Below are 26,051 nucleotides of genomic sequence, written 5' to 3'. Positions count from 1 at the left end.
AAATTGGAGGCCAGCTTGCTTTATGCTGAGTCTCAACCCTGGCACAAGTGGCTGAGGTGTCTATTTAACATATCAAAGCAGACCTGGTTGCTGGGTTCTCCCAGCACCCCTCAATAGCTACCGGTTACACGGTTACACCATACCCCCAACTCTCCAGCCCCGGGACTGGCTGCCCTTACCCCAGAAGCATTCCTATATAATGGAGACATTTTGGTTACTCGCCCTTTCGTTTTACCTTTTGCTGTCTTGGTTGCTGTACCTGGGTCTTCTCTCGCCCCGGCCCTTCACCCTCCCCTTCTCCTCACAGGGCTCAGGGTCATGTCCACTATGGACTCTCCCAGATGCTTCTGCCTCTAATTATGCCCTCTCTCTTATCTACAATAAACTTTCTCCTCCACCGTACCCTAGGAGCAGTCATTCTTTTTGTTTCTTTTTTCAACTTATCATACGAAGTGAGTTCCAGGACAGCCAGAATTTCATAGTGAGACCCTGACTCAAAAATCACCAAAAAATGTCAGAATTAAAAGGGAGAGAAGACCTAACTGAACTTTTGAGGTATGACTAACATTGGAGCCTGAGTTAAAAATCAAGTTTGGGGACTCTGAAAGGTTTGTAGCTTTGCTTGATTTTTGTTGTTGGTTAGTTTGGTTGTTTTTTGTTGGTCTTGGGCCTTACTTGGACTGTAGGGAACAGACGGAAGCCAAATTTCTTTCCTGGCTTCTCCTAGCCTGGAACTTGGGGCTTAATTTAAAAAGAAGAAAACAAATGTAAAAGGAAGAAAACAGAAACCAGGGAGCCAAGCTGGCATTTGCCTGGGTGGCAGTTCCCCCACGGCATTTCCCCTCCTCCGCCCTTGGCCATCTGCTTCCTCCTGGGGACAGTGCACCCCACCCTCCACTCGGTCGTCGGTGGCCCCCACAAAGCAGGACGTCCAAAATCGAAGTCCACCGCCCTGAGGACTCCGTGCATGGCCAGCCCAGATCTTCCACGCTGCAGGCTCAGTGGGCGTGGCGTGCCGAGTCACAGTGGCTTCGGGACAAGATCTCTGGCAGTCACGTCCTAACTTTCAGACCTCTGCAGCCAGTCACCTGTCTACAAGGTCTTGCTCAGTGGGAGAGGAAGACTAAAAGCCACGTGACCGCGCAGCACCCACACCTTCCCAGGCAAGTTGCGAGCACTGGGGAGCGGGCAGGCTGGGGAGGAGCGGGCGGCCGGACTGGGGAGTAGTGTGCAGCCCAGGTCGGTCCACAGTGTCTTGGGGCAGGCCTGGTGCCTCCATCCGAGGGCTGCCTCTTTCTGAAGGGAAAACCCTGCGCACCTCTTTGCCAGTCATGTGTTTCGTTTTGACTAGAAAACTTTTTTTAAAGACATGTAGTCGAGGCTACTAGCCTCCATCCCTATGTAGCCCAGGCTGGCATAAAATTCCAATCCTATCCCTCTGGGGTTGAAAGACACGCAGAACCATGAGCAAACAGCCCAGCGTCTTAAGTGACTTTTAAGAGCTCTGCGCCAGCTTCAGCCAGCCACACAATGCAGAAAGTTTTGTGGGGGCTAATTTGAATGGAAGTCATTTGGGCTGGCAACTGTGAGCTGGGTTCAATATTGCATGAGTTAGAACCACTCAGGTTTTCCAGAGCAGTAGTAAACTTTTTTTTAAAGTATTTTAAAATATTACCTTACTTACCTAACGTTTTAGTAGTGTGATGGACATAATTGAAGTTAACTCCATTGTATGTTATTTATATCAGAGAATAGATGAGCACGTATTGAATAATGAGTTATATTTGAGTCAAAGTCAGTGTTAGTGTATGGGACTTGACATACAAACCACGTTTCTATTGTACAATCACATCTCGTTTGCTCCTCATTTGGGGGACTTTTTTATTTTTAGACATCAATTTAACAAACGTGTTAAATTGTAATGTTAAATACCACCTTTAAATAATAGCCCCCCCCCCAAGCCAAACATCCCCTTTATTAAACAGCCTCTTGGAAAGGCTTGCCTCTGGGCCTCAGTTCTTACTTCTCCTATTTTTCCCCTTGCTGGCTCTGGGTGACATCAGGGATGGTCTTGTGAAATCTAGTGTCTGCACACTTCTCACTTCTCATCTTCCCTGACCAGTCAGTAGCCACTGTCACAGACGTTACTCCGCCTTAGTAGCCATTCTTTCTTCATTTGACCTGCAGCTTATTGAATTCCCCCGTGTCCCCACCCCACTGGTCACTGAGGCTTCTCAATCACTGAATGTTAGAGTGCCACAGGGTCCAGGTCTTGGCCATCTTCTTTTTCTAGAGATGCTTGCTCCCATGATGATTTCTACCTGGAGTCACTAGTCCCTGGCTATAAGTAACATCTATAAGATGATGACTTCCAAATTATAATCTCTAGCTTTGCTTCCTTTTAGGTTCACAAGCATACATCCAGCTCTTTATTGATGTGTCCAACTAGCAACCTGACAGGTGTTGTTAGTATATGCAAACAGAACGATTGATGTCGCACACAATGCACTCAGCCTTCTCTTCTGCTTCTTTGAGTAACCTTCCATAGCTGGTAAAAACTGCTGACGTTCATGCAGGTCACAATCCAGGAATGGTTATTTTCTGCCCACATCGGGGATTGAGCCTGTGTATCACTGGCAAGCGCTCCACCTCTGAGCTATGGCTCCAGCTCTAGGACTTGCTTTTAGTTGGTTGGGTTTTTGTTGTTGTTGCTGCTGTTTGAGACAGGGTCTTGCTCTGTAGGCTGGGGCTGTCTTAGAACTCACTGTGCAGACCAGGCTGGCCTCAAACTCACAGAGATCCACCTGCCTCTGCCTCCATATGAAAATGAGGGGTTTCTCCATCCCTGCAGTGTGGCTTAATTTATCAGTTAGGCATAGAAAGAAGCTAGTAACTGCTAAAATAGAACCGTGATAACAGTATTCTGTAATAAAATTGCCAAAATAAGGGTTACCTGGATACACACCCTCTGAAAGCTACCTGATAGTCTACATAGTGACTGCCAGGAAGTAGCATACACCCCGCGGATATACCAGACAGAAGGATGACTTGGGTCCAGGTGGGACACTGCTCAGAATAGCAAGACATTAAAAATAAGAATTACATATTTCTGTAATTTTTCCATGTAATACTTTTGGATTGTGATTAAGCCCATGAAACTGAAACTGAAGAAAAGCGACTGTGAGTCAGCACAGACTGTTGTATCCCGTGAAACTGTAATATCTTTGAAACATCTGTCATTGCTGCTAATGTTACAACAGTACAGCCATCTTTCTTTTGAGTGTCGTTTGGACACTACCTTTCCTTGAAATCAATTCTATTTTAAAAAACAAATCATCTCCCTTGTTTAGAGATTCGTTTTTTATACAAGCTCTCAATTTGTCTTCTAACTATAGAAAATGCAAGAAATGAGCTGGATGGATATAGTAGCACTTGTATATAACCTTAGACCTTTGAATTTGGTACCATCATATTTATGAAAAAGAACGGGCAATAACTTGGCAGAGGGTGAGAAGGAAGTCTAAAAGACAAGATCTCCAAGATAAAAAAGTAGATACCCAGATGAAAATCAGTTTTTCACTTCTGCTTTTGGGACTCTGACAGAGGCAGTTTTTAAAGTAATTAAGCATTTGTTCTCTTGAGGTCTTCCTCTATGTGCTATGGCGATGCTTAGAGTCAGGTGACCAAGCAGTATTTATAGCTGTGGAGGAGACTGACGCAGCTCTGGGAGCTGGCTTTGTTGTGGAGTTAGCAAACCCATGCCATTGTGAAATCTGCATACATGTAAAGAGAAGATGAGACAGAGTTAGATACGAAGGTGGCTCAACCCATGCTATATGGACATTGAGTTAACGTGACCTGCATTTTAGAAGAACTTGTAGAAAATGTTTTCATATATTAAGCCCCCTTTCTTCATATACGTAATCCTTGTAAAACACACATACTTGTGTGTTTATGTATGTGAGGAATATTTATGTTTTCTTCATATATATGTGTGTATACATATATATACATATATGTAAACATATATGAACAAAGAATAGTTCCATGTCCTTGTATGTATACCTAATGTCCACAGATAATCATTATTAACTTTTTGGTATAGTTTTCTTCCTGTCTATTTTATCTGTATTTTGCATTAAAAAGCTGGGGTCATCCTATATATACTATTTTATATCAACTAATTATTACAGAAGGATTTCATCCTGTCACTTCATTTATTCATAATATTCATAAACATGGTTAATGGTTTAATAGGATTCTGCCAGGGGAACAGATAACACTACACTGCTATTCATCAGAGTGGGTTATTTTTGTTTCTTGAGTACTAGAGATTGAACCCCAAGCTTTTCACGTGATAGACAAGTACTCTGTCACTTGGTTGCCCCCCCCCAGGCCTTTTTAATTTTTGAGATAGGGTCTTTGTTAGTTGCTCAAGTTTGGTCATGAACTCACTCTGCTGCCCAGGCAGCCTTGAGCATGTGGCCTTCCTCCCAAGAGGCTGGGGGTATAGCTGTTCCCCACCATGACTGACGTGTGGCATTTCAGGTGTTTGCCCCTGTAGTAGTTACCTTACCAAACACCTACAAAAATCAACCTAAGGGAAGACGTGTTCCGATTCAGAGGACTTCAGGGCAGGTATAGTGTCAAGATCCTGAGGCAGTTGGTCACATTTTGCCTACAATCAGGAAGCCAGGAGAGATGAAGGCTATGCTCAGCTCTACTTTCTTCTTTTTCTTTTCTTTCTTTCCTTTCTTTCTAGATTTATTTATTATGTAGAGTGTTCTGCCTGCATGTATGCCTGCAGGCCAGAAGAGGGCACCAGATCTCATTACAGATGGTTGTGAGCCACCCTGTGGTTGCTGGGAATTGAACTCAGGACCTCTGGAAGAGCAGTCAGTGCTCTTAACCTCTAAGCCATCTCTCCAGTCCTTGGGGTGCTTTCTTTTTTCTTTTTCTTTTTTTTTTTCCCGAGACAGGGTTTCTCTGTGTAGCTTTGCGCCTTTCCTGGGACTCACTTGGTAGCCCAGGCTGGCCTCGAACTCACAGAGATCCGCCTGGCTCTGCCTCCCGAGTGCTGGGATTAAAGGCGTGCGCCACCACCGCCCGGCTGGGGTGCTTTCTTAATACCAAAGCAATGCTACTGTTTCTGTGTATACATGTGTATGTATGTGTACAAGTGGGAGCATGTGGGTGTGGTTGTACATGCACATATATTCACATATATTGTGAAAGCCAGAAATCAACCTATGGGATTGTCCCTTAGGATGGCCACCCACCTGGATTTTTGAGGCAGGGTCTCTCACACTGGGATTTGGAGCAAGCCAGTTCAGTTTGGCTGGCTAGCAAGCCCCAGAAGACCTCAGGTCTCTTCCTCCCCAGCACTGGAAAATCAAAGAGGTGGGAGCTTGAAATAGCTTGTTACATCACCTCACAACCAGGAAGCAGAAAGTGATGGATACATGCTCAGTTTACTGTCTCCTTTTTATACACTCCAGGATCCCAATTCAGAGAATGGCGATAACCACAATACGCAGGCCTTCCCACCACAGTGACCTAATCAAACAGTCCTTCACAGACATGGCCAGAGACCAAACTAGGTAATTCCTGATGGATATGCTGGGATGCTTGGCTTCTGAGTGATTCTAGAACCTAGTTGGCAGTTAACACTAACCATCATGATGTCACCTTTGTCAACATCACATGCAAACACGTCATTTTTAAGCTGTAACCTCTCACTCTTTGTTCCCGTAGACTCATAATTGTTAATGGACAATAAATTCAGTCCAATGTCAAAAGAGCTCAAAGTCATTAACAGTTCCTATACTTTAAAAGTCAAAATTCTCTTAATTGTGAGCTCAGATCAAATTTTAAAAACAAATCTCCTACTTCTAACATACAATGGCACCAAGTAAACATTTTTTTTAAGATTTATTTTATCTTTAATTACATGTATGTGCGAGTGTGTACTCATGACTACAGGTGCTCTTGGAGGTCAAACGTGTCAGAGCACCTGGAGCTGGAATTATAGGAGGTTGCGAGCCACGTGACTTGTGTGCTGGGAACTGGACCTAGGTCCTCTATCAAGAACAGTATGCCCAGCCGGTGGTCCATCACCCTTCCGCGTGTGGCAGGTCCCGCCGTGCGTTAAAAAAAAAAAAAAAAAAAAAGAACAGTTTGCTATAACATACTTTTATATATAGCTATAACAGTATGCTCATAACCTCTGAGCCATCTCTCCAGCCTCACTCCCAGAGTTAGCATTCTTATTCCAAAAGAAGAATCTGAGCACGGCAAGGAATAGTCAGACAGAAATCAAACCAAGATCCAGCAGGGCAAACACCAAATCCTGCGGCCAGTGTCCCGTATAGAGATGGTGGTAGTACTGTTACAATTCAATTGACCAGGCTCTTGAGCGCACTCCTCTCCATACCCATGGGTTCCCATGGCAGACATCCCACAATTCTGCCATCACCAACATCCTGGGCTCTCCGCCAGAACCTGGATCGCATCTTCACAGTTTCACACAGTGGTCTCTCAGCACTTCCGGGCAAGGACTCTAATCCTGCCACTTACTGCCTGTCCTCAGCTGCTCTCTGAAACTGGGGGGCAGGACTCCATGATCCCTCAATTTCACATCTCTCATGCCTCCAAAAGCCAGGACCCCGGGGATGCCCTGCTGATGGTTTGGGACGTGGCCTGTTCACCTTGGACTACAGTTTCTGTGTATGGATATTTGCACTTGAGAATAGGAGCTCATAGAAGCCAGAAGAGAGAATTGGATCCTTTGGAGCTGAAGTTATAGGCAGTTGTGAGCACCCAGCATAGATGCTGGGAACTGAACCATGTGCCAGGCTTTTTCTTTTGGGCCACCAACCAGCTCCCAAATCATGACACAGAGACTTACTAGTTTTGAATGCTCCACCTAGCTTAGGCTTGTGTCTGGCTAGCTCTTTTAACTTCAATTAACCTGTTTCTCTTTATCTATCTTTTGCTTTGGGGCTTTTTACCTTTCTTTCTCTGTGTCCCATTCTGTGTCTGCTGGCTGACGGCTGCCTGGCCCTAGGCGTCTTCCCTTCTTCTCTCCTTTTTTTCTTCTTGAGCCTAGATTTCCCCTCCTTTTTATTCTCTTTGCCCGCCATCCCCACCTGCCTACCTAGTGGCCATTCAGCCACTTTAGTAGACCAATCAAGTGTCTTAGGCAGGCAAGGTGAAACAAATGCAACACATCTTTACATAGTTAAACAAATGCAACGTAAACAAATGTAACACACCTTTACGCAGTTAAGGTAATCCACAGCATGAACAAATGTAACACATCTTTACATAGTTAACTATTCCACAACAGAACCAACTTCTTAGCAAGCCCAGTATGAATGCTTAATTACTGAGCCATCTCTCCAGATCCCTGAACATAATGTTTGTTTGTTTGTTTGTTTGTTTGTTTTCCAAGTCAGGGTTTCTCTGTGTAGTTTTGGAGCCTGTCCTGGAACTCGCTCTGTAGATTAGACTGGCCTTGAACTCACAGAGGAACTCACTCGGTAGCCCAGGCTGGCCTCGAACTCACAGAGATCTGCCTGCCTCTGCCTCCTGAGTGCTGAGATTAAAGGTGTGTGCCACCACCGCCCTGCTGAACATAATACTTTTAAGTCTCTTCTGCTCTTAATTTCCCCACCCTTCTCTCTTACCTCTCTTCTCCCCCTGTATCCCACATGTGTGGACTTGAACTCTAGAAATGTCTAATGCAAAACGACCCTACGTAGTTGGGCCTCTGGTCCTGCTGTGGGTGGCTCTCCTGAGTGCATTCCTATCACCTGGTACTCTGTATAAAGCAAGAGTGCAGTGGGTCCTAATTGTCTGTCTGTCCATCCTAGCTTCACATCCTTCAAAACCAGCAAGTCTTGGTATAGAATAACTTTCCAACAAAACCTGTAAATAACAATAAAGCATTTATTTATTAATAGCAAAACATTAGTTGGACAAGAAGCTGTTGACTTTACATATTTCTGCCACAAGGTGGTGCTGTTCAAATATGAAAGAAAAAACCTTTCTCTGACTCAAGAATCACAGACACACTAGGATTTTAAATGTGTTAAATTTCAAAAGGTACTTATTTGAATATATAATATTTTCCCCTGATAAACACACAGACTGAAAGTTTAATGTTTATATGTTTTTATCAGATTATTATTGGTTATTATTTTACTCATAACATTTGAGAGCCCCGCTAACCAGGTGGTGAAAATGTTTTTAAAAGATGAACATTAACTTCTAACTTAATGACAGGAAAATCTTAGGTGAGCATTCTATCAGCTGAGCTACATCTCCAGCCTCCCAAGGAAGACTGTATTAGAATTCCTTTTGGAACAACAGGACCAGTATGAGATAACCAGAGTCCGGGAGAAGGATACATTTAAAGATTGGCTTGCAGGTCGGATTGGGCTAAGTAGGGCAAACCAGACTGAGAATTGAGAAAGTGCAATCCTGGGGTCGGGGATGGAATGTATCACAGTGGTAAATGTGATACCTCAGTAAAATCCCCCACTCTATCCCCTACAGACAGAAGCTTAAACGAGGATTCCTAAGTGTAGATAAGAACTTAGACCCCTTTTCCCCAGGTGGCTGTATCTGCTACAGGGACTTTGGAAAACACAGTCAGGATATTCGACCAAAAGACTAAAAAGGGAGGCGGGTTAAAATAAATTATATGGTCTGTGCCTTTAAGAACTAGCCTCACAAAGAAAGGGGAGAGCTCCTTCCAACCTCCCTGCTGTGAGTGAGAGATTTGGAAGAGCCTCCCTGGAGGCTTGTAAACTTAGAAAACACCTTACTTTTGCATTCTGTACCTAAAGTCTCCAGTGGCGGCTTTGGGGACGGATCTAGACACAACAAGACCCTCACTCTATTGTCTCAAAAAGGGGGCCTTAGACAAAGATATCTCAATATAGATAGACCCAGGCCAGTTTCAAGTCCCCAGAAATGATGGCACCAGCCCCAGGAACTCAAAAGAACAGAGTCAGGATGTCTGATGGTAACCAATTAACCACGAGATGCCCCTCTCCAGAGATAACATGACCAAACCCCAGAGATGAGTTGTAAAACTCCTGACAGGGCAAACAGATAAGCTAGAATAAGATAAAGTCCAGGCCCGGGAAAAACTGGACCAATCAAGGATGGACCCGTACTAACTAACCCCCTCCCCTCTAAGAAATTTTATGGGTTTTGCTTATAAAAACTAACTTCCCCAAGAAAGAGTAACTCCTCCCTGCCTCACTTGAGATGGCTTGAGATGAGTTCCCTGTCATGACTTGCAGCAGAAGTAAACCTTGCTTTTGCATTCTGGTATGCTCGTCCTTGGTGGTCTCTCTGGGGGTTACGATCTGGGCACAACAGTAAAGTGCCGCCCTAGCAAGTGTTAGACGCTAGGTTCAATCTCGAGTCTGGAAAAAGAACAATAACAACAGCAACAACAACCAATAACAACAACAAAAAGTTGATACATTCTCGAGTCTAAAGGTTGTGTTGCCTTCTACTGGCAGAATCCTTCCTCTGGACATCCAGCTGGTGGCATGTGGCTCATCTACATGATGAAGGCTAATGCCATTCACTTCAGGTTTACTGATTTAAATGTTAATCAGCTTCACAGATTGGCATGGGCCAACCCCCTGGCTACCAAGGCCTAGGGAGCGAACCGTGAAGTTAACCGTCACAAAGAGCTGAATGGGGTAACTAAACTTAGCAAGAAGGGGGTGTGTACACTGATGTTTGCACCGTTAGTCATGGGCATGGCTTGCAGCTGGAACACCGCAGAGGGACCTCCTGGGACATTTCTGCAGAAACCTGCTCTCCTTCCTTATACAGACGTCTTCTGGGAAGAAGAGTAAGCCTGAGGCTCATCAGCTCTGGGGCTGCACAGGAATAATACCATGCAGACATTTCTCCCCAACGGGCACCGCCTGTTACATTTCAAAATGAGATCTGAGGCAGTTTGCAGAAATGTCTCCATTCCTATCTTAGTGGGAATGGTGAAGAAGAGACCGTCTGCAGAAGCCACCAATCCTCCCCGTACCCTGCCCCCCACACACACCACACACACACACACACACACACACACACACACACACACACACACACACACACACGGGTTTTCTATATCGCTTTTTTCTGTCTTCATTTTGAACTCTCCCTAAGTGGTCTTTTCCATCCCTCCCCGCTGTGCCGAGCCTACTCATCTCATGTTCCTACTTCTCTCTGTTCTCCGTGCTCCTCCCTATGGCCAATTATAAGCATTGGAAGGCGGTTAAACACTCTTGAACTTCTTCCCTTGACATCGGGGGCAGCACAATCTCCTGCTTCCCTCCACACCCCCACCACCCCGGCTCCTCTGCTGGCTCTTTCTGTTCCTGACCTCCATAATGTTGGAGTGCCTAGGGGCTCAGCCCTGGGGCACTTCCTTTTCCTGTCTATACTCTTTCCTGTAATGATCTCACATGGTCTTAGGTTTTAAACACAGTACGTATGAAGATAAATGCCAACTATGCATCTCCAGGGTTAACCTCTTTCCCAACTCCAGAGTATCCGGTGCCTGCTGGACACCAGTTCCTTTCAGTTCTGTTTTCAAAACGTGTCCCTGATCCGGACACCTGCTCTGCGGCCACTCAGTGTCAAACCACCATTATTTTCTGCTAAGTTTCTAGGACAGACTCTCACGAGTGATCTTGCGTCTGCATTTACTCTCTTCTTTCTGTTCTAGTTCAAGTACGGAGCGGTCCTATGAAATCGGGTAGACCAGGCTATCTCTCGGCCTTCTCGGGCTAGCTCCTCCTGCTCAGCTCACAGCTCAGTTCAGGCTCCACCCATATCCCCACCTCTCACACCTTCCCAGATGCCAGACATTCAACAGCCTCAGGACCTGTGGGTTTGCTGCTCTCTTCCCAGCATGCTCTCCTTCCAGATACCGGCACGGATCCTTCCTGTCCTCATTAATTTTTATTCTCCTCGTTATTTCTCAGCAGACTCACTTAAACACAGTGTCCACCAGCAGTTTTTAACTCATCTTTTCTGTCCTCGTTTTTCCACAATTCTTTTCTTCTTCTTCTCTCCCACAAGACATCCTGACCACACTTCCCCTCCTCCACTCCTGTACCTTTTCATTTATTAGGGCCTGCGGTAGGCAGGACCATCCCTGGGGCTTACTGGCCAGCAGTCCAGCCAAGCAGTGAGCTCCAGGATCAGGGAGAGACTCTGTCTCAAAAGGTAAAGGGTAAAGCAAGAGAAGAATACACCTAACGTTGATCTCGGAACTTCACACACAGGTGCACACAAAAAGGCACAGACAAGTACACATACATACAAACACACATACAAACACAAAAAGGGGGATATGTAATGAACCTTTGATATGGAAACCCCGTTTGATGGGACCATTCTACAGATAAGCTTCTACAATGTTCTATGACTTTTCTTTGAAGTCGTTTCATAACAGAAGCATTCACGGTAGTAATAGACTAAAAGCAGCCTGCATGTCCAAGAACAGGGAATGACTACGGTGTAGCCACATGCTGGAGCATTACGCAGTTGGAAGGAAATGAGGAAATTCTCTAACCCAGAGAGAAAATACCGAGGGGAGGAAATTAGGGAAAATACACAGCAGTGTCTACCCACTGCTTTCGTACATACGTGAATGATAACACTTGTTGGAAAAGTAATACAAAACTACACTGGTATTCCAAAGGGCAGTGGGAGGGTACCACAAGAAGCCGTGTAAGTAAGACAAGGTCAGTGGGAACAAGTGTGGGGGACACTTTTCAGTCACTGTGTGTTCAAATCACTGATATCTTTTTTACTTTGATAGAAGATAGATTGTTTTCTCACATAGTTTATCCTGATTACAGTTTCTCCTCCCTCTGCTCCTCCCAGCTCCTCCCCACCTCCCCTCCCATCCAGATCCACTCCCTTTCTGTCTCTCGTTAGAAAACAAACAGGCTTCTCTAAGTGATGATAATATAAAATAAAATAAGAGAAAACAAAAACTGACACATCAGAGTAGGACAAAACAAACAGAAGGAAAAGAGCCCAAAAAAAAAAAAATGAGAAAAAGATACAGACACAGAGACTCATTCATAAACACACTCAGGAATCCCATAAAAACACTAAACTGGAAGCCATAATATATATGCAAAGGACCTGTAGGGGAAAAAAAGAGAGAGTATATATATTTTAAATATCTGTATGTTGTGTGTATACATATATAATAAAATAAAATTTTAAAATGAGATAAATTTTTTTAAAGAAGGGAAAAGCCCTGACATTATGAGACAAGGAACCTCCAAAGACGCCATTGAGTGTGTTCTCTGCTGGCCATCTACCTCTGGGCATGCAGCCTACCCTTAAGAGGAGGATTGTTTTCCCGGTGAGACTCTCTTGGAGAAAAACTAAATTTTCATTTGCAAGTATCTATTAATGGGAGGTGGCTTCTGGGTTAGGGAGGCGGCCGGCCATGTGTCCACTCCTCCTTTCAGCCCGAGACCCCATCGGCTACAGACCCACGTGGTCCCCGTGCATGCTGCCTCGGTCGCTGAGAGTTCCTGTGTGTGTGGTCATTGATTTAGAGGGCCTTGTTTTCTTTTGTTCCCCAACTTCTCTGTCACTTCCACTCTTTCCAGGTCCTCTTCCTGCCTCCTCTTCCACGGGCTTCCCCGAGCCCTGAGGGAAGGGATTTGACAGAGGCGCCACATTTAAGGATAAGTGTCCCAAGTCTCTCACTCTCTGCATAATGAAATGTCTGGTTGTGGGTCTCTGTATTTGTTCCCATCTGCCGAAGAAGGAAGCTTCTTTGATGGAGGCTGAACAAGGCTCTAACCCATCGGTTCTCAACCTGTGGGTTGTGACCCCTTGAGGGGTTGAACAACCTTATAATCAAGGGGTTACCTAAACTATCTGCAAATCAGATATTTACATTACAATTCATAATAACAGTAGCAAAATTACAGTGATGAAGTAGTAATGAAAATAATTTTATGGCTGGGGTTCATCAAAACAATGAAGAACTGTATTAAAGGGTTGTAGCATTAGGAAGGTTGAAAACCACTGATCTAATCTATTAGTATTGCAAAATGTCATTAGGAGTAATTTTATTGCTGTGCTTTATTATTATTCATGTATTTATTTTTAAAACTGTGGTATTTGGGTTTACCTTAGGTCCCCAGGCTAGCTCAGGTTCATGGTCACCCATGTATGGGTTCATCTTATGGAGAGGGCCTTTTAGTCAGATCAGATAGATATTGGGTATTTATTCCCACAAGCTTTGTGCCACCGTTGCACTAGCAGATCTTGCAGGCAAGACAGCATTGTAGATCAAACCATTAGTGTCTAGCTTGGTGTTTGTGTTTCTCCATTGGTAGCATGCAGAGGACCTTGCTGTGCCGAAGACACTAGCACATAGGGGTGGAGGCTCTTTGTAGGCACCAACTCTACTTCTCCATGTTCAATGAGTTGTAGCCTTTAGCAATGGGAACTTGCCATCAGTCTGTGGAGAGCAACCTATAGTCTGCAATAGCCAGAGTTGTTTTGAGGGTTCCCGTGGGACCCCTTTGACCAACAACTCAATTAGATGTAACACAATCCTGGGACTTGAAGCTTCATTTGGTGACCATGGATGGCCACCTGGGGCTCTGTCTCCCCCATTATTTGGCTACTTCATTTAGCTCTCCTTCATTTATGTATGTATTTTAGGAAGCTCTGCTGTATTAGGTTTCCATACTATTCCTCAAATGGCCCTTAATTTTAGGTGTCTCTCCCATATTTCCTCCCTCATCCTCCTCTTTCCTCTCCCTCCCCTTTTGATCCTCCTGTTCCAGCCCCCCATCCATCCATTTCCCTTTCCTGGGGACATCTGTCTGCACCCACTTACTCTATACCTAACTTCTGTGGATTGTAGCTTGGTCATCATTGACTTAATGGCTAATATTCACATATAAGCAAATACTTATTGTATCTGTCTTCTGGGTCTGGGTTACCTTACTCAGGATAACTTTTTCCAGCTCTATCCATTTACTTGCAAATTTCATGATTTCATTTTTTTAATGGCTGAGTTCCATTGTATAAATGCACAACATTTTCTTTTATCTACTCATCTTTTGAGGGACATGCAGATTCTTTCTGATTTCTGGTTGTTATGAATAGAGCAGCAATGAACATGGTTGAGCAAGTATTGCTATGGTGGGGTGAAGTGTCCTTTGGGTATATGCCTGAGAGAATCACTGTCTCTTTTCAAAAGGTAAACGAAACACAGACACACGTGGTGAGCAGTGACCTCATGAGACCCTGACCAGTAACAAGAGGCAGCACTGAGTCCTAGCCAGTGAAGAATGGGCAAATCAATTAGGTTTTATTATTTGCAATGTATGTGGGCTACATTTTAGAGTGGCACTTTAGCCTACTTCTTGGTCAACTAGCACCTTGGAGCCAGCCTTAACGTACAAATACCACAAATGATAACCAGTGGCCATCCTTCACTAACCAAAGGCAGCAGCAAGGAATTTTATCCTGTCTATGCATTAGAATGAGATTCCAGGTGTGTTTTTCCTAACAGTGACACCACTTCTTCTGAATCTGAATTATGTGGGACCTCGTTATTGTATTATTTAGGTCATTGTGGATGTGACTGTATACACATATATGCTGGTATAAACAGAGAAAGTTAATTAAAAAAGAGAAAGACAGCCCCAAGAATGTGTGCAAGCTGGGAAAACACATAGGCTCAAAAGCCTAGTTTATTTTTGAATCTGGTCTTTGATCATAAATAATAAATAATATATCCCATTGCTTATATATGCAAGTAGTATTCTAAATTGTCTTTTGATAAAAGAATTTCCCTTGAACTTAACATTGCCAACATCTTCTGAAGTTATTTGAATTCCGCTCGTGTGGATTACTTTTCTTTCACAACTGGTCTAAGTCTTCTAATTCCAGAATTTCAGATCACAAAGGAATGAACGGAAATTACGTCATCCTCGGTTGGCTAAGCTGGAGAAAGCTGGAGAGCTTAGTTCCTAGATTTTGATCCAAACTGAGATGTTAACTTAATTCGGGTGAATGTTTGGTCTCTAACATTCCAAAGACTGCCTGGAAAAAGATGTTTTTTTGTATATGGTAATGTCTTCTCTTTCGCTTCCACCACTACAGGAACAGGGTGAATCCTGAACACTGACGTTTCAGATCTCTTGGTGCTGACTCAGGAGAGCAACTGTCAGTCATCTTTGGGATATTTGCGTCCTTTGTATCTGTGTTTGCTACCAAAATGTTTCTCTTGTCTTTGGCAGCCCTTGTGAAACTCACAAAAGCCTGATAGTTTGGTTTCCTGATTGGCAGCCATTTCTTTCTTAGGTCCTTTTTTTATTTTTTTATTTGGGGGGGGGGGGTTTGAACAAAAGGTTTTTTTTTTTTATCTTTTGATTAAACATATAATATTCTGCTTTGTTGTTCCCTTTTTAGATTGAGAAGAAATGTTGAGACTCAAATAAAGCTCTCTTGTATATCCCACAAGTCCGCCATGGGTGTTGGGAAGTCTAAACTAGATAACTGCCCCCTTTCTTGGCATAAAAGACACAGTGTGGATACAGATCAAGACTGCCATGAGTCAGAGACCGGGAAATTGAAGGATGTGTCCTTGCAGGGTTTGGTGGAGCATGGTAATAAAACAGGGCAGCCAACAGGAGAGCAGGAGGGAGCTGAGGCAAAGGGAGAGATGCCTGAGGAGGACGCTGAAGAAGAAGTGTTCCTCAAATTCGTGATACTGCATGCAGAACATGACACAGAGGAGGCCCTCAGAGTCCAGGATCTACTGCAAAATGACTTTGGTATCAGGCCAGGGATAATTTTCGCCGAGATGCCGTGTGGCAGAATGCATTTGCAGAATCTAGATGATGCTGTAAATGGGTCTGCTTGGACGATCTTGTTACTGACTGAAAACTTTCTAAGAGACACCTGGTGTAACTTCCAGTTCTACACTTCCCTGATGAATTCTGTGAATCGGCAGCACAAGTACAACTCCGTCATACCCATGCGGCCCCTGAACAGCCCTCTTCCCCGGGAAAGGACTCCCTTGGCGCTACAGACCATCAATGCCTTAGAAGAAGAAAGCCGAGGCTTTTCTACGCAAGTGGAGAGGATTTTCCAGGAGTCTGTGTATGAGCGGCAGCAAGCTGTATGGAAAGAGACACGGAGTGTGTTGCGAGGACAGTTCCTTGCCTGAGACGAAGCACACACCCGGCTGGCTCCTGTTCTGTAAACAAAATGATTCATCCTCACTTGAGAAAGCAGCATCTCAGAAATACTTCTATTTGAGTGAGTCTGCTTCCAGGAAATCTGTGGAGCACAAGAAAGGTACATTTCTGCAGGCCTAGGATTGTAGAACTCTCTGCTGGTAAACTCAAGATGGTCAATTTCTAGCATCTAGTTTTTTGTAGTTTTCATAGTTCATGAATATTCTTAACTCATTTCTTTTGTTGAACTGTGAACAGGTGTGTATGATAGACATTTTCAAAATACGAAGTTAAAAATCCTAAAAAGACATGAAGAAAATGGCTCCGACCGTGAGAGGTCTGATTACCTTCCTTCCTATTTCCATCGTGAATGTTACCGTAGAGCTTCCTGGTGCCGCCACCCAGAAACGTGGATGGCCAGATTGGGACATGCGCAGTGTGGATGCACACAAGTTGTACATCAGAAGCAGACGTCAGAACGGTCAGACTTTTGAAAATAATCCAGCCACGTGTGGTTTTGTTTCTACTGGAGTTTGGAACCAGTTCCCGCCACAAATTAGCAATCCTTTTGAGAGTGTGGTAGCTGGGGGCTCTGTGGAGATGTCCCCTGACCTTGTTAGTTGCCATCTGTAACCAGGGTTTTATTTGCAGAGCTTGTGAATGGGATGTGATTCACTAGCTGTTTGCTTTTAAAAATCAATAACCTCTTAGGTTAGCCTTTGACTTGGGGAGGCTTATCTAGGGTGGTCGGACTGTGAGTGTGTGTGTGTGTGTGTGTGTGTGTGGTGTGATGTGTGTGTGTGTGTGTGGTGTGATGTGTGTGTCGGAGTGGTGTGTGTGTGTGTCTGTGGTGTGTGTGTGTGTGTGTGAGTGTGTGGTGTGGTGTGTGTGTCTGTATGGTTGTGGGGTGTGTGTGTGTGTGTGTGTGTGTGGTGTGATGTGATGTGCGTATGTTGTATGTGCAGAGACTGTATTTTTACCAGCTTCACTTTTAGGGCCTAATGTACCTAACAAGCCAAGGAGGCCCCATGAACCTGTACCTTTCCCTCATAGAACTTCAGCCCATTTGAGACGGAAACGGTGCAAACAAGTACAGACTGAGCATGTGGCTAAGGGTGAGTCATGTCAAATAATGAGAAAGTGCCCACTGGGAGCCAGGAGACCTACTTGCAAGCCAATCTCTGCCACTGAGGATGAATGTGCCAGTGGGCAGCTATTCTCCTTTGTCTACGAAATGAAAGGGTTGGATTGATGGATCTCTAAAGGCTTTTGTCCTCTCCCAGGATGGGAAAACTGGAAGCCAGAAAGCAATAAGCAAAGCCTTAAATGTTTATGAGGTGATACATAGTGTGATCGTTGCAGAAGACATAATGCATGCTTACAATGAATGGATAGGTTTGTATATTTGCATCACAATTGATTTCTAATGGCAGTCACAGAAAAGAATCTATATATGCTTATTCAGGTTTTCGGTTTTCTTTTTATTCAGGGTCTCACTGTGTAACCCTGGCTGGCCTGACACTTGCTGTGTAGACCAGGTTGGTTTCAAACTCACCGATCTACCTGCCTCTGCCCTTGAAAGTGCTTGGATTAAAGGTGTGCATCACCCACCACATGCAGCTACTCAGTTTTTTTAAAGATGTATTTTTTTTTATGTGAACCCATGAACAAAGACATTCTTCCTAGTTCATGTGTCTCCTGGTCCTCACTCCTCTGGATCCCCAACTGCCGCTGTCCACTTCTTTATAGCCACAAGCCACTGTGCCCCACAAGGATCCTGCAGATCAGTCAGCTCTCGTGTTTGGTTCCCAGAGAAGGTGATGGCCTACATGGAATTTTCTCAACCTTCTTTGCCATGGTAACTTACTACCCACCTTTCTTTTTCAGTTTTAGTAAGTATCCCTTTATTATTATTGTTATTATTATTACTGTAATGCTTTCTATATAGCAAGTGTCATGTAACAATAAAACATTAACCACCCACCCTTCGCATGCCTGCCAAACTGGAATTGATGCAGAGTGGCATTTCTTAAATGTTTTTATTCTTTATGGTTAACTAATTGTCCTTTTCATCTCCAGTGAAGACTGTGGGAAGGTATTCAGAGAAATAGCAATCTTTATTCCTAAGAGAGCATGGCACAGTGTCCCAGTAAGCCTGGAATCCAGCTTTTTTTTTTTTTATGATGAAGAACTAAATGTTAGGTACTGAGTAATTTTAGGTGTTGAAATTACGATCATCAAAATAACTAATGGTAAAAGGAGGCAGAGGTGTGGGCTTTATCAGGGGTCTGTGTTTATGTGCACATATAATGCTTTAGATATAAACACCAACCATTCTGAGAAACTCTGCTATATTCCAGCAAGTTGTCATCCTGGGTACCCTGTGTGACCCACCTGGAGCTGCTGTAGAATGATCTGAGGTATGCCTGAACAAACACTTCTCTATGACCTAAAGAAGAAATATAATTTATCACCATGCATGGTAGTGCATGCCTTTAGTCCCAGCACTTGGGAGACAGAGGTAGGCAGATCTAAGTGAGTTTGAGGCCAGCTTGGTCTACAGAGTGAGATCCAGGACAGCCAGAACTGTTACACAGAGAAATCCTGTCTCAAAAAAAACAAAAAACAAAAAACAACAACAACAAAAAAAAACTCGCCGGGCGATGGTGGCGCATGCCTTTAATCCCAGCACTCGGGAGGCAGAGGCAGGCGGATCTCTGTGAGTTCGAGGCCAGCCTGGGCTACCAAGTGAGCTCCAGGAAAGGCACAAAGCTACACAGAGAAACCCTGTCTCGAAAAAAAACCAAAAAAAAAAAAAAAAAAAAACCTCTGACATATGCTAAAACATAAATGAACATTATGTTTAAAAAGAAAAATATTGTATGATTCCATGTATATGTGGTAAATTCATAGAGACCCGGTAATAGAGACAGCGACAGAGGCTGTGAAGTGAGAAATAGGATATTTATTTTTCAGTAGCTCAAGAGTTTGGTCTGGAGTAATGAAGAAGTTCTGGTAAAGCCTTGGTTGTACACATTATGAATGGACCCAATGCCATAAATCTATGCTTAAAAGATGATTGAAACAATACATTTCCACAGGTGCATTTCGCCACAATAACTTTAAAAGTAAATAACAACAAAACCCAACAAGTATAAGCCCAAGGTCTTCCTATCTTTTTTGCTTGGCCATTCTCAGTTTCTCAGTTGAGTTTCCCTCTGAATTGTGTTGTGGCTGCTCCAGGTTGGACCCGCACATAGACAAGACAGTATCCAGCCTACTAAGTCCAGAGGAGTGGTCCACCCAAGAAAATGTTTCATTACTGTGTTATTAAAAATTAATAATAAGCACTGAAGATCCATTCTGACTTCTGGATGGTTTTATTGGTATTTTCTACTTGTCTTTGAATGAACTCTTTCTGCCTCATGTGCCCACCACACCCTAGAACACTGCCTTGAAATCAAACTACCTGGGTTTGAACCCCAGCTTGGCCTTCTATTAATTTTTTCCAGAAATAGCTTTATTTTAAGACACACAGAGTATTTTTTTTTTAATTAAACAAAATTTGGATCTGAAGGCTAACTGTTTTAAATGTTAACTTAATCATCACTAAAATGTAGCAGTTAGTAGAAGTTTGCTAAAACTAACATTAAAACATGGGTGAGGGCCAAGAAAACTACACAGAGGACCACTGCTGTGTCCTTGGGCCACTCTAACAGAACTCCTCAGACTGGACAGTCTGTACAGAAAAGATTGCTCACAGTTCTGAAGCCTGAGAAATCCGGGGCCAAGGATGTCTTAGGGTTTCTACTGATGTGATGAAACCCCCTGAGGCTGGAGAGGATAGAGTTTATTCAGCTTACACTTCCACATGCTGTACATTACCAAAAGAAGTCAGGACAAGAACTCAAACAGGGCAGGAGCCTGGAGGCAGGAGCTGATGTTGAGGCCATGGAGGGGTGCTGCTTACTGGCTTGCTTCCCCTGCCTTTGCTCAGCCTGCTTTCTTACAGAACCCAGGACCACCAGCCCAGGGGTGGCACCACCCACAATGGGCTGGGCCCTCCTCCATTGGCCATTACTTGAGAAAACACCTTACCGCTGGATCTCATGAAGACATTTCCTCAACTGAGGCTCCTTCCTCTCTGATGACTCTAGCTTACGTCAAGTTGACGCAAAACTAGGCAGTACAAGGCACTAACAGATTTGGTGTCTGGTGAGGACCAGTTCTCTGCAGATGGCACCTTCTTGCTGCATCCTCATATGGAAGAAGAGGAAACAGGTTCCTGGGAGTATCTTTAGTCAGGACATGAGTCCTATTTTTTTTTTTTTTTTGAGTCCTATTCTTAAGGGCAGAGTTCTTTCCCCCTCAACACTCTCTCAAAGGCTGACCTTGTAACACCATCATGCTGTGGACTGAGTTTCCACCTTGGAATTTGGGGTATTCACACATGTAGTCAGCCATCTATAAACCTTGCTGAATCTCAGTGTCCTTCTCTAAAAATAAAGAAAATGCCCACAAGAAAGAATCACTCTGAGGACCGTTGAATGGCTCACACGTTGTCCTAGCTTGCTGTCTGTTGCTGTGATAGAGCACTGACTAAAACCAACCTGGGTTTATTTCATCTCACAACTCCCAGGTCACAGTCCATCACTGAGAGATGTTGGGGCAGGAACCCAAGGCAGAAACCTGGAGTCAAACACTGAAGCAGAACCACAGAGGAACATTGCTTCTGCTCTCCAGGCTCATGTTTAGCTACCTTTCTTAGCATCTCCCAGGACCACCGGCCTAAGGGTGGCACCGCCCCCAGTGGGCTGGGCCCTCACACATCAATCATTAACCAAGAAAATACGCCACAGATTTCCCTACAGGCATTTTTCAATTCAGGGTCCCTCTTCCCAGATGACATGACACTTGTGTCAATTTGACAAACAAAAAACAAACAAACCCAAACTAACCAACACACACACACACACACACACACACACACACACACACACACACACAAACACACACACTATATCCATGCTACTAGCACTACCATTATTTCGCACATTTAACCCACAACATGGGAGGGGGAAGAGGGGAAGAAGAATGTGTTTCATCTTACCCACCACCCTATTCTTAGAACCATTGCTGCTTGTAGGGGACAGATTGAAAACAAAGGAGAGACTGTTGGGCCTTCTTTGCAAGTGAGGTATATGTAGCTGCACTGGTGAGAGAGAGCAGCCCCCCCCCCCCCGCGCCCCTCCCCCCCCATCTGCCAGGGGTGTGCAAGCTGTTTATTAGTGGTAGGATTTTGCATGGAGAAAGCTGGTAGCAAGGATGGCACCTCAGCAGGGTCGCACACATCTGGCAAATTGGGAAAGGTGGCCCATCAACTAGGAAACCAGAGAAATGGAGTAGAGGAGTACTAGTCTTGAAGCCACTCAGGGGATGAGTAGCTCAGGTAGGATGCCTTCAGCTCGGCTTTGTGGATTAATTCTGCACATGTTTGTATTTGGGGAGATGGGCTATAATCCATTTGAGTTAGCCTTGTACGGTGCTCAGCCCGGAGAAGTTGTCTCCCTTAGGAGTGGGTAGAAATTGACTGACTCCCTTGAGTTGCAGGAAGAACAGTCACGGGGCCCCTTTGCTCTTGCTCTCCTATCTTATCTTCCAATTCAACAACTTGGTGCTGGGGCCTTCCCAGGGCAAGACAGTGCTGTTCACCTTAGCCCTTGACTTTGCCTTTGCAAATCCCAAGGCCTTGGGGTGAAGCTGGACCCTCCTGACTTCATGGGGCATCTGATGCTATCTTCAGAAATGGCTTCCTTGAACCCTTACACGACCTCACTACAGCTCTAAGCCAAAACTCTGAGCCTGGTTGGTGGTGGTAGTGGCCATTCTTTCAAACCTGAAAGCGCAATTATTGTGTCTCCTGGCAGCAAGTTGTGTTGGTTTAGATGAGAAATGTCCCCCATAGTCTTGGCCATTTGAACACTTGGTCCCCAGTTGATAGCACTATCTGGGGAGATTGGGGAGGTTTGTGGTCTTCTTGGAGGAAGTATGTCACCGCAACTGGGCTTGAGAATTTAAAGGCTCATACCATTTCCAGTTTGATTCCTCTGTACCTTGTGCTTGTGGCTTGAAGATGTGAGCTCTGTTTCCTGCTCCAGTCACCATGCCTCTTCTCTGCCCTCAGGAACCCGAGCCCTCTGGAACCGTAAGCCAAAATAAACTCTTTCTTCCCTAAGTTGCCTGCGTCATGGTGTTTTATCACAGCAACCCAAACGTAACTAAGACACAAATCCAAGGTTTACTTGTAGATAAGATCTTGCCAAGCCATCTCTCTGCCTAACAGAGGGCTCTGCAAAAAAAAAGGAGATCAAATTGATTTGAAGGTGCTCATTATGGGAAAGAGACTGAACTGAGGCCCAGAGCTGGAGGTAAAAACAATAACAAAAATCTTCATGTGGTTTAAGGAACAACAGCACACCGCTGAGCTAGGCTAACCCATGTTCAGCTTTGGGTGGAATCAGGCTATCTAGGACTGAATGGGCCTTGTCACGGGGCGTGGAGGAAACTGTTGCTATGACTCTTGCCGGGAGGTGGGATCCAGTGTGTTGACTTTGGCAGTCAACACAGCCTCTGTAACTTTCCTTCTCTTCACGGTTGCAGGTCACCTATTACACCAATACAGCACAGGACTACACCTTCCTCATGGTAGCTCAAAGAGCACAGAGGAGATTTCAAAGCTGCCAAGTACTTGATGTCCTTAAGCCAATGAGCAAGCCAAGAGCTAATTTTGCCCATGAGCCTGGTGTTTCTTATGAGGGCTAAGTGAAAAGTTTATTAGATTTTGACCATTAATACCTGGATAAGAACATTGTTTACACATACACACATACTGTACTTGGTAACCCCCACTACCAATTAGCACGTTAAGTTTGAATTAAGGAAAGTATCATTTAAAGAAGCCATTAATTACTAACTTGGGTCATGAAAATCACTTGACTAAACCCCAACGGGTTAACTTGTGACGTCACAAAATCAGATCATTGCTCTTGCCTTTTCTTCGACATACTCGTCGGGCTTCACAACTGTTTGTTCCTACATCCACACTCCTTCCCACCTCCGTCCTTCCTGCCATTAGTGAGAACTGTTTTGGAGAGCGATTTCCTTCACCTAACTTAGCACCTCTCATTTTCTCTTCAGAACCAGGAAGTTCTGAGTCATTTTACACCAGAGTGAATGAATAGGGAGGCTTATTAGCGAATGACAGGAATCTGCAGGTTCCTGGGCATTTAGCTTGGTTAGTTCAGTTGCTAAAGCGCTTGTCCAGGTGTGCAAAGCCCTGGGTTTGATCCTCAGTACCATCTGGACGTGGGGATGCACACCTGAAATCACAGCACTTGGGAAGTGGAGGCAGAAAGGTAAGACTTTCCACTCATCCTTGGTGATACAGCAAGTTCAAGTCCAGCCTGGGATACAAGAGACCCTGTGGAAAAGAAAGGAAGAGAAAAAGGTGTTTGTGAAGTTTCATATTATAAATTTTATCTTATTTTATGTGTGGGGTGTGTGTGTGTGTGTGTGTGTGTGTGTGTGTGTGTGTGTGTGTGTGTGTGCAGGCATACACCATGGCACACGTGTGGGAGCCGGCTGACCACTTTCAGAAGTTGGTTCTCTCCTTCCAGTGTGGGTTCCAGGGATCCATCTCGGATCATCAGGTTTGCCTGCCAAGTGCCGTCTTGCCAGCCCAGTAGTTTCTATAATCTGTTTAGGACTGTTCCTCCCAGCTATTTATTCAAACTACAGGTTTAAAAACAAGGAAATTTCAGCAAACTGTCTTCCCGGAGGATTTTTATGGTTATATTGTAAGAGTTCAAATCCAGCTGTACATATTTCTGTGGTGTGTGTGTGTGTGTGTGTGTGTGTGTGTGTGTGTGTGTGTGTTATACAGTGTACGCTTGTGTGTGGAGGCCAGAGGTTAACGTTGGATCTCTTCTCTCTCCACCTCAGCTTTTGAGACAGTCTCTCACTGAACCTGATGCTCCCTGATTAGGCAAGACAATGTAGCCAGAGAATTCCAGGAATCTTCCTATCTCCGCCTCCCCGGTGTTAGGATTGCAGATAAATAAGGTCACTCCACCTTTTCCCATGGGTGCTGGAGAGCCCAACACAGGTCTCCAGGCTTGCACAGCAAACACTACACTGACTGAGCCAATGCTCCAGCCCTCAGCATTTTATTTGTATTTGTGAATAGCACTATGACATGAAAATGTTCTGAGATTACTAGGACGTGAACTTGCACAACTGTGCAAATCCCCCCAACAACTGAGCGGTCTGCTGTACACAGTGAATTTCAGGCTATATAAACTATATCTCAACATGAAAACCTAAGGCAGAGGATGTAGCTCAGTGGTAGAGCACTTACTTCACATGCATGAAGCTAGGATTTTGGTCATTACTTACTGCTACAGAAATAAGATAGATAAATAACCCAGAAGATAAAGCCCAAAAGGGGACTGGATTATAATATGCATTCAGAGCCGGGCGGTGGTGGCGCACGCCTTTAATCCCAGCACTTGGGAGGCAGAGGCAGGAGGATCTCTGTGAGTTCGAGGCCAGCCTGGGCTACCAAGTGAGTTCCAGGAAAGGCGCAAAGCTACACAGAGAAACCCTGTCTCGAAAAACCAAAAAAAAAAAAAAAAAAAATAATAATAATAATAATAATATGCATTCAGAATTCATATAGGTAGTCCACAAATACGACATCATTTTACCTTCCTGCCAGCATATTATCACCTATTTCCCCATATTTTTCCTCAAGCTTTTTTTTTTTTTGTCCCCCGAGACAGGGTTTCTCTGTGTAGCTTTGCACCTTTCCTGGAACTCACTCGGGAGCCCAGGCTGGCCTTGAACTCACAGAGATCTGCCTGCCTCTGCCTCCTGAGTGCTGGGATTAAAGGCATGTGTCACCACCGCCCGGCCTTCCTCAAGCTTTTTAATCTTTGATAACTTTAATAGTCAAAAAGTACTAAGTGAAAAACTGTACATGGTTAGATTTGCTGTTGTTATTTGCTTTTTTGAGACAGGGTCTGTAACCCAGGCTTTCCTGGAGTTGACTATGAGGTCCAGGGTGGCTTCAAACTCAAGCAGAGGTGGTATTACCTCTGCCTTCTGAGGGCTAGGATTATGAGTATGTGCCACCATGCCCTGCTTACCTTAAACCTATAATCAGAATGATTTTAAAAAATTTTTTCTTTATTATTCATACAGTATTCTGCTTGCTAATGTGCCTGTGAAAGGACCAAGCAGATGCCATAACAGGCTGCTCAGTCTTCTCTCAGAGATCAGGCCTCAATTTCAGTTTCCTGAGACTTGAGCAAGCAGTTTCTGGGAGGGCCGAGAACAAAAGACATAGTCCTTGCAGTAGCTCCCTTTCTGCATGTACTCTGACTGCTCAAGGTTCAGCCAGTTGTTTACTGTCTGGGGACCCTCACCAACTTGGTGCATGGGTCAATGTGAACGTGCGAGGCCAGCCAGCCTCCATGGCAGCTCAAGGACAGAGTCTGGGCCAGAGTCAGCCCCCACAGTCGATATGTGCCAGGCCAGCCAGCTCTGTGCCATGTCCCCATGGCAGCTCAAGGACAGAGCCTGGGACTTGTCCAGGCCTGCCCAAAAATGATAACTGTAACCCCCAACCAGTAAATTCAAAGGTTACACACCCTCACCCAATCATATGATGCCAAGGTGTGTACCACCCTGTTTGCGGGGTTTTTTCCCTTTAAAAACCCCTCACCC

General features: G+C 44.5%; 1 protein-coding gene across 3 annotated transcripts; it reads left to right on the top strand.

Annotated features, from left to right (window-relative positions):
• The first annotated feature begins 776 nt into the window (after positions 1 to 776).
• On the top strand, positions 777 to 22,500 carry Ticam2 (TIR domain containing adaptor molecule 2). Of its 3 annotated transcripts, XR_013046083.1 has the most exons (3): positions 777 to 1,163; positions 15,496 to 16,386; positions 16,524 to 22,500. XR_013046083.1 is itself a non-coding variant. In XM_006977661.4 (2 exons), exon 2 carries the CDS (start codon positions 15,554 to 15,556, stop codon positions 16,253 to 16,255), a length of 702 nt encoding a protein of 233 aa, XP_006977723.1. In that variant the 5' UTR covers positions 778 to 1,163; positions 15,496 to 15,553; the 3' UTR covers positions 16,256 to 22,500. The 3 variants fall into 3 exon arrangements, 2 of the variants coding, with proteins under 2 accessions (XP_006977723.1, XP_076411331.1); XM_006977661.4 differs by having other exon boundaries at positions 778 to 1,163; positions 15,496 to 22,500; XM_076555216.1 differs by lacking the exon at positions 777 to 1,163 and adding an exon at positions 14,854 to 15,153 and having other exon boundaries at positions 15,496 to 22,500.
• The last annotated feature ends 3,551 nt before the right edge of the window (positions 22,501 to 26,051 follow it).

Source organism: Peromyscus maniculatus, chromosome 19 (genome assembly GCF_049852395.1).
Source record: "Peromyscus maniculatus bairdii isolate BWxNUB_F1_BW_parent chromosome 19, HU_Pman_BW_mat_3.1, whole genome shotgun sequence".
Taxonomy (NCBI): Eukaryota; Metazoa; Chordata; class Mammalia; order Rodentia; family Cricetidae; genus Peromyscus; species Peromyscus maniculatus.
Note: the sequence above shows the minus strand (reverse complement) of the source record. Positions and strands in the feature narration are given on the sequence as shown.